The 9,635-nt window shown below is 40.4% G+C and overlaps 1 protein-coding gene across 1 annotated transcript; it reads right to left on the bottom strand.

The window, feature by feature from the left end:
* Positions 1 to 284: 284 nt before the first annotated feature.
* has3 (hyaluronan synthase 3) lies at positions 285 to 6,240 on the bottom strand. The gene is made up of 3 exons (XM_088938938.1): positions 5,629 to 6,240; positions 2,096 to 2,197; positions 285 to 1,214 (listed from the first exon to the last, which is right to left on the bottom strand). Exons 1-3 carry the CDS (start codon positions 6,238 to 6,240, stop codon positions 285 to 287), a joined length of 1,644 nt encoding a protein of 547 aa, XP_088795064.1.
* Between the last annotated feature and the right edge of the window lie 3,395 nt (positions 6,241 to 9,635).

Consider the following 9,635-nt stretch of genomic DNA (forward strand, 5'->3'; position numbering starts at 1 on the left):
GTGAAAAGAGCAAAGATAGCTGCTGTGCACCAGTCATTTGCTTTGATTCTTGCAAAAAATTGCACTCTTCTAAGGTGTGCTGGCATTTGCTTAAAAAAATGTCACTGCCAGAAGGAATCCACTTTCGTGTATAGCACCGTTTGTGTACACACGGACTGCTGCACAACTGATGTGAAAGGAATTAAGGCCACAAGAACTGCCCCTCAACCATATGTGCTTTAGAGTTAGTTCATCGCATTTTCTGATCTCAGCAGGCCCCCCCAAGGAAATAGCACCGGTTGGGCTCATGCTTCAGCGTAGGGTAGGCTGTACTGCTCCTCCCTCTTGTTACAGCGCTTGGCCACAATGGCCAGGTATAGGACAAGGAGAATGATCCAGTAGCAGCCGTAAAGAATGGCCCCGGCAATGAGGAAAGCCTTCTCCGTCTCAGTGAAAGGGTCTTGAGTCTCGCAGTAGATGGTGTAGCCCACCCCACCCAGCAGGATGGCGAACCATACAGTGACTGGGATGAGGCCGATGAAATTGACCACGATCTTCCTCCGACCAGACGTGCCCCAGCCTGCCTTGTTAATGGTGGCGATGGCAAACATCTTGGCAGGCAGCAGACTGGACATATAGAGGAGGGAGTAGAGGGACATGAAGATCATGACCACGTTGCCCCGCAGGAAGCAGGCGTAGGTAGCCTTGATCATGCCCACCAGCTGCACGGTGAGTAGGAAAAGCAGGATGTTCCAGACGCGGCCCCTGTAGAAGAGGTGGATTACGGTGGCGATCAGGAAGAAGGGGAAGAAACCAGTGACCACTGACTCGTATGTCATCCACAGGTTGTGCTTGTGGAACCACAGGGCATTGTAGAGCCACTCTCGGAAGTAGGACTTGCTCCAGCGTGTCTGCTGGTTCAGCCACCGCAGGTACTTCGTGGGCGTCTCGGTCTGGCACTTGGACCTGGCGGTGTATTTCGTCTTGTAGCCCAGGCTCAGGACCCGGTTGGTAAGGTGCCGGTCATCCCCAAAACTACACTTGCTCCCCAGGAAGGTCTGGTGGTACCACTGCTCCAGGAACTGCTGAAGCAGGGTGTTTCGGTACATGCCTAGGGGCCCACTGATACACTGGACACAGCCAAAGTAAGACTGGCATGCGCGCTCCACGTTGAAGGCCATCCAGTAGCGCACACTGCTCAGAAAGGAGATCCAAGAGTCATATTTGTTCAGGATCTGAGGTTAAGAAAAAGGGAGGTGTTCTTCAGTATTAGGTGGTCATTTGGATACATTCACGCAAATGAAGCAACTTCCAGAAATCTGTTTATGAAGGGCAGGAGTAACACTCCTGCATAAAACTTATAAGTCTGCTAGATATTCATAGAAAAACTGTCTTGTTCCATTTAAGTGCAAGGAACTCCTAAAGAAACTGAATTAATTTGTGTTGAGCCAAAATGAGACTTAAATAATTCTGCAACATTCTGTGCAGCATTTTTTCTAAAAAATCCATTACATCACTTAAAGTATTGTGTTCTGGATTTATTGCAGTTTCTAAGCTGTTTTACATCGATTAGAGAAACAGTAAACAAATAGGGGCAAGTTCTTCAATTTAAAAATTGTTTGACCTGAAATAGAAATTCAGCCTTGATTTTATGCCTAACTTCAAAGACATTTTAGAGGGAAGTTCTGAAATGTGCTTAGAAAGCCTCATAGTGAACCACTGACATACCTGGAGCTCTAATAGGGGAAATCCAGTTGAGAATAAGGTTTCCTCCTTTACCAATGGTTCACCAAACTATCAATTTAATGGCTTCAAACTGGCTATGTAAAACCTACGAACTTGGAGAATACCAGTTAGAAAATATTTTTGTTTTTTTTATGGTCAGTAGTATTCACTTAGAATTTTAGTAGCTTCCTTATTCTTCCATATTCTGTTTAATATTTATTTCATGCAACATAATTCCCCAAGATAATCTTACTGTACTTCTTCTGGAAGGGGATAATCCTTAACTCCTTAATGTACCCTTAAAGGCTTGTGTGTCACCTTACAATTTCAATGCGCTGTTTAATTATCTGCAACAGTCTCAGTTCAATCCTTGTATTAACTTGTATTTTACCTGCACATCCCCTCCAACTCCCCCTACTTTTGGGTCTTCCTCCAGAATCTTCAGCATTTCCATGGTGCAGGCAGGGTCCAGAACTGTGTCTGAGTCACATACCTTCACAAAAAGAGTAAGGGGAACAAAATTTGAGTCTACAAAAGTATAATAATCTCTCCAAAAGGCCTACACAGGTAAGCTGGAATCCTGTGTCTGACAGTTACACAGTTAAAAAAATAGGAAATTGGCAATAGGAAAACAAAAACAGGAAAACAACTTTCCCATTTCCTATATTTTGTACATCTCTGTCAGAGTGAAAAGAAGAAAATCCTATTATCTACCAGATGTCACTTTATTTTAATGTTTTGCTTTATTATATTTGAGATCTTTTTCAATATGTTTATGCATTTCAGTATAGTCTAGTATTCCAACACCAGACTAGAACCTAACGAACATAACCTTACATTTAAATATGCTTGAGTCAAGTCAGAGCAGCTTGTAAATCTACTCCTTCTCTTTCCTTAGAGCTTGGGGAGTAACCAGATGATAGCTTTAAAGCAGTATTTGCACTAAATATAGACATAAACAATTATTAGTTTAACCAGGGATGTCTGGTTTCCATATATTTTTATTTATATTTCATAAAGAGTTTTTATTTTAAAATAAACTATTTTTTGCAACAGAAATTTGAATAAAGGAAACTATTCATCAGAGATTGCAGTTTTACTGAAAATAAAATATTAATCTTAATTTTATTTCATAGCTTGGTCCCTAATTCACAGGTGCTGAACAGCTGTGTATGCGGGCTTGTCTCTCATCCTAATTATATTATACATGTGCAGCTCTTAACCTTAATATCATTACTCCTTTAATGTTTTCCACCTGCTTGGAAAATATGCTCCCATGTTTGTGTTATCTTATGTCTGGAAATGACAGTGAGTTAGCACTGAGTTAACTCAATGGTGTTTCTGTTCTTCATTCTCTGATGCCAGCATGAGTTCAAGAGCTCTTTAAGAGTTCAAGCATTTTAAGAAAAATATCTGGCCTCTAAGTACCAGGAACATGCTGAAAAGGACTTGGCGCCCACAAGATCTGGAAATATCTACAGCAGCCCAGTCCTATCATGTTCTCCTAGCAAAGTAGCCTCTAACTGAGGTTCTGATAAGTATTGTGCTGTGTGAGACTGAACGACACATTCCACCCATTTACAACAGGACTGAGATCTGAGAATTGTTTAGGCCAGGTGATAAAAGTAACACAGCCAGTCTTATGTGTCTCATTTCAACCAACCATGTCTGTTCATCTGATAAGAGGTTCCTAGTCTTTAAGCTTGTGAGCATATTGAATTCCATGTATAATTTCTGCATTGTTACCTGCACTATATACACATTTGCAAAGCACTAGAAAACAAAAGCATACAACGTGATCAGATTTAAGAGCCCCCCGTATTGCAACTTCCAGTGGTCCTGTCAGCACTAGAAGTGACTTACTAATATTTATGGTTCTGGAAGCTTTCAACAAGTCACAATGAGGCTGTGATGAAAAGTCATGTGTTGAGAGTAGACTGGTATTTTAATATGTGCAGGTGCGTGTTGTGTCCCCATTTCTGAACATGGAGAAAGGACAGCTATTTATAGGAATTCTGATACTCAACAATCATCTAAATTATTGGCCATTGGACAAAAACAAATTGCCCTTCGTGATCCTCATATAAATAATACTCAGTAGGCTATTTAATTAATATGATGTGTCATGTATATTCACAATTTATTGCAATTTCCTTGCAAAAGAAACCCTATTGGCGACAATCTGCTGTGATGATCAGCAGAGCAAGTGGACTGAAAATGAATGGGTGGATGGTTACACCCATTGATAAATCCATGATAAATGGATTTATGATAAATCCATATGGATATTGTGTTTGATTTTTTCCTCCTTTTACAGTATATCCTAAAATGAATTCAAATACTACAAATTATTATAAGAATGGTTTCTAAATACATTTTCCTTTTGAAGGTTTAATGAAGAATTCATTTATCTGGATTGACCAACAGAGGGCCTTAGCACGCCAGCAGTACACTAAATTTAGAAGAATCTTGTGATCAAGCTAAAAAAGGATTAATACGAATTCTGAATAGTTCTGAAGTTCTAGTGGAGAAAAATCACAGACAGTAAGCAAATACAAGCATGAATTGGCATGAGTGTTAACAAACTGTGTTTTCTTCCTGGAGAGCTGTAGCACTTCAAACAGCAAAATAAACAGTGATGATTATTAAACATTAGTTTTCTCCTTATTTGTCTTATAAAGTGGTAATATTTCTTTAGCTCTTTTTGTTTTGCACTGATATGAAGAAACCCCTACATAAAAAGTAGCTGAAGAAAGCATTCTCATACATGTTTAGACTATAGCTAGCGAGGGTTTGACAAAAACACCAAGTGTAGACAGTCAGGCTTCATCAATGGATATGTAGCTCGATTGCCACAATTGCGGCGTTTTCCACTCCTGGGAAACCATCATTGATAACTATGACACTGCAATCTTCCCCTCTTACTGCCAGGATTGGAGTTCATTCAGCAGGTTCCTCTGAGTGGAAATTTTCAGGGGGAAAAGAAAGGCTTGTGGGCTTACTCATCACGCCTACACTGTTTAGTGGCACACAAAAAGCATGAATACAAATCTGGTCTGGTTCCAGGTGAAAAGAACAGTATGAAGAATAGAGTGTGAGAAAGGGAGAGGAATTGAATTGAATCACAATACACCCTTCACTATGTTCAAACAGGAGTTGAAAACTCAAACTTTTGATGCATTCCTCACAGTGCATACAATAGTCACACTTATAACTTATAAGAGGCAGGGCATTTTCTAGTGAAAGCCTCTTCATACATGTAAAGCACTGTTTAGTAATTTTCTGTTGCAATCACTCATTCATTCAATTCATTAATTCAAACTTTACCCAAAACCTCAGAGGATTCTTCATCAGTCTGGTACGTATGATCTGGGTGTACAATTATGTGCTACAGCAGCTCATCTGTTCTTAACAATTGAGAAACTTAAAAGCAATAGTCTCTAATGGTAGATATACAGTATTCAACACAGAGGGAACTGTCTGAACATTGAGGAGTAGGACCAAGCTAAAGACATGCCCGCCAGTCTTTGGGTGCTGGTGAAATAGTGGTCATTAGTATATATTCTGGAATACATCTACTGTACATTGTTTCAAATGAAAACATTTGTATAAATCGCTGATGTGTAAATAAACCAGCTAAGATGTCCCATATTTTTCTTGAAGGGACATTTATAAAAATAAAATCGTCCAGAATATCTCTCTTGACTCTCAGTCTGTTTTAAAGCATGCTAATGTCTTAGAACATGTACGCATGATAATTAGTGACAATAAGCCTTGAGGAGCAATACCAGTAGAGGGCATACTCTGCTTTCCAAGACTATGAATCAAGCACCCTAATCTTAAACAATCTCCATGAGATTGGTTTCATTTAAATGTTGATTGATCAGCCCTGAATCCTGCCCCCAAAGGATGGTCCGTGCTCACCTGCATGTAGTCCACGCTGTCCCCCAGGGCTCTGAAGGCTGTGTACATGACTTCCCTTTTCCCTCCCCATTTCTGCATGATGCAGGAGTAGCAGGAGCTCCTCACCAGCTCCGTCACCCGCCTGGCGCCTTCCTCCCTTGTGCCCTTCATCTCCTCACTGTGGTAGTTCCCCTTCCACACGTAGGTGCCCGTCTGCTCGGAGCCCATGACCTCGTTGAAGATCTCCATCATGTAGGCATCCTCCGGCTTGTTCCCGTCGACGACCATGACCACCCTGAGGTTGGGGAAGGAGATCCTCTTGATGGAACGCAGGCACTTCTTCAGGTAGTCGGGGTCCTCCTGGAAGGCGGCGATGCACAAAGCCACGGTCTTGTTCAGGTTCTCCGGCTTGGCCTCCTTCCTCATCTGCCGGTGCTCCAGGAAGGCGAACAGACTCTGGAAGAACAGGTGGAGGGCCAGAATGGCTCCGTACAGCCCGAAGGAGAGGTAGTGCTGTTCAGTGTGGATGAACTGGTAGCCAGTGATGTAGGCTGTCAGGATGCCCAGCAGCACAATTAAGGCAAAGAGGGTTGTGCCAATGACCCTCAGCACTGTGGAGCATTTGGATGACATCTGAAGAGAAAAAAAACAACAAGCAGGAGTAGTTTTAGCAAAGCTTCACTCTCAAAGATCGGGCTAGCCACCAAAACATCAGCTGTCATAAGGAAAACACTTTAAGAGCATATGGACCCTTACCACCAGATTCCTCAATAGCTTCTACACACAAGCAGTGTGATTGGCAAACACACTTGGCCATGCCCCTCGGACCACACCTACACCATTTACCTCACTGTGGTTTTATTTATTTATTGTGCATCTGCAATCAGGTTTACATTCTAAACATTTACTTGTACATTGTCTACTGTTTGTCTGTATATTGTCTTGATGTACTGTCTGCGCTTTGTGTTTTTACACTTGTTTTTAACAATCGAGAGACTTTCTGCAAGTCAGAATTCCATTGTACCAGTACATGTACCGGCTACATATGGCAATAAAGTTCAAGTAAATATTAATACTTGCATGTCTCTACATTTGCTTTTATTTTGTTTTCAACATGTACAGCTATGTCTGTCTCCAGGACTGAATTTAGGTTTTCTTACTCAAGCAGCACAAAATGCTCCTATTCTTACTCTTTGGGGAGATTTCCTCTTGCGATATGGTACTCTGTTGTCCCTACTGCAAGATGAGAACATTGAACTAGATTGAGATGAGCTCTTGAGATAGTTCCACTTGCAGTATATATTTAGAGTAGAAAATGAAAATTCATTTGTTAGAAGTTGCCAAGTAGGATACAATACCTTTTAACTGAGGCTTAATACATAAATGTATATGGTGAAACTGGTATATAGGCATTAGCATTTAACTTTTTCAATAAAGAGTATGAAAAGTCTTGAGCTAATGAAAACAACATATGCTGGGTGTGTACTGCAAAGAAAGTGACATACTACACCCAAGAGCTTTTCTACATATCTGCTCTGATGGGAAGCAGTAACACTCTTTGGGCTATGGACAGCTGTACCTTAATCATGATATTTTGCTAACATATCTGATATTGATCATTTTCCATTACCAATAAAAAAGCCAAAGTATCTCTGCCTTTCATTCTACCAGATGACACTTTAATTGTATCTATTCATTTCAATATTCCCTAGGATTCATCTGCCAAACGAGACTTCATCATGAATACGTCAAAGAGTCCACAGCCACTCGTCGTAAACTAATGTTTTTACGGTTTAAGCTGGCAGGTTGCAACATGGTTTGTAACGTAACCCATTTTCCGATTTAAAAGGCCTCATTTCTCAAAGAGCTGCATTTAAAATCCCCTTGTAGAATAGGCACTGTAATTACACATTTCTCTTGTTTACATTCTCCTCTGCTACAGTACCTCTACAAGAGCGCTGTACTCTCATCTCTCATTACTTTGCCCATGTGTGGCCTGACTTGTCTACACAAAAGATCTGCAACAGTGACAAATGAAGCGATTGCAGAGAACAGTGGAAGGAGGAGGTGAGAAAATGTCCCATTAAAGTAGTAATAATTTAATTATTTTCATTCTCTTTTTTTAATAGAAAGAGAAACAGTTTTGCCAGGTTAATGATTTTAATTAAAGGCACAGGGTGGCTTGGCTCAAAGTCAGCAAACTGGGGAGCTGGGATTGGAAACAATATCAGTCATTCATTCATTAAATTACCTCCCAGAGTAGCAGAATAAAGACAGGCTTCATTCAGAGTAATAATATCATAACATTGATTTGGTCATGGAGGAGGTGAGGGGAGCCCCTGTGCAGCGATTGAAAGCAACAGATATGTTAAGTTGTGTGCACTGTTCACAAGCAGAACACAAACTCTAATCAGCTCTTGTACTGGGAGGCCAGTGTGTCATTTTACAGGTGCTACTGGTGTGTCTCTCCAAACTCAGTGTGACCAGTAAGGTCCAGAGACATTTGTTAAGCTCGTAGGCCAGACACGGTATCAACATGCATAACTGGCGTCCTATTTCAGTGAATCACAAGGCACAGCAATGTCTCATGTGGCAATTCATGTCATGTAAACAAGAAATCATGCTAACACGGCCAGCTGGAGGCTGATAAGTTCTGGGCTCCTCACATCCAGAACTTCCATTGAGCATGGATGTAGAGTTGAAAGCCACTAAGCTAGATGATGGTGAAATTTATGACTATGATCAACGTTATTTTTCCAAGTACTAGTAACTGCTTGTAGGAGTATCTGTAGCTGTAGTGTCTTTAAAATCTCTTCTGGTTCCTCAATGCCCCCTTTTCAATATGCCCCTGGATACTGACTACCATAACCTTCACCATTATTACACTGATTTGTAAGTGTCCTAGAAAATTATATTACTAATTATTTATAAGTATTTATAGTCCATTTGAATAAGTTTTTAGTATGAAGAAACATGTACAACTGGAAAAAATCATTTATATAAATTACTTTGAATGGCATTTTTTAATTTGAGCAGTTCTGAGTTGTAATATGGCATTTATTAATTCACAATCTAAAATTAGTAGCAGACTTCCCTTTATCCCGAAAGAGGTCCCTAGCTGTTAATAGCTTGGAAAGGAGTAACTGAGAGAAATCCTGAAATAAAATCAAATTTAAATGGTATTACATTTTCTCTCTCTTCACTTGAAAATAGATATGAAGAGAGTTGATCTGTGGGATACACAAATGTTAACATTACAAGACCTTCACAGCATTTTGATTTTTCTACTTGACTCCTCAGGAAAATATTACTATGTATAGTAAAAAATAGAATAAAAGCTTAAAATAAGAGCGATGAAGGTCAAAGTACTTACTGTTGTGACTGGGACACAGACGGGAGGCTTCAGTCCATTGGCAGAACGATAGCCTTCTAATCTCAGGCGTAATTAGGCTCCTGTTATGTGAGGCTGTTGAGACTGAATGAGCTTCTGAGTGCTGGGAAAGTTAGTTTTAAACCTCCTCCTCTGCTGATGAGAGAGGGGGAGGTATGGGAATAGGTGAGAGAGGAGGAGGAACCAGGTGCCAGCATTCCAGCAGGAACAGAAGACCAGGGGCCACGAGTGAAAGAACTTCTGGTTCCGTTTTATTAATCTTTCCTTTAAAGGACTTTACCATCTAGCCGTAGTAAACTGTTAATTAAATAAACATGAAAGTGTTTTGTACCTGTTGTACCAGTTGTATGAGTGGAAAGTTTTGTCTGATTTAATGGAAGACCTTCGAGTAATCTGAGTCTGTTCTGGATCTTTTCCACCTCTTCTTTTACAAAATGGATAACAGACCAATTCCCTCTTTACTGACCCTCCCTGGCTTTTGTATTACCACGATAACACATGCCAAATTCCAGACAGAGACTTGGGAGTGTAATAACAGAGAAAGGAAAGGTGACAACAGATAACCTCCCAACCTGATGAGCAGCCAATCCTATAGATCAAATTAGCACATTTGAATTCGATTTTTTTTCTACCATTC

This window comes from Atractosteus spatula, chromosome 21, assembly GCF_055471065.1.
Source record: "Atractosteus spatula isolate fAtrSpa1 chromosome 21, fAtrSpa1.hap1, whole genome shotgun sequence".
Taxonomy (NCBI): Eukaryota; Metazoa; Chordata; class Actinopteri; order Semionotiformes; family Lepisosteidae; genus Atractosteus; species Atractosteus spatula.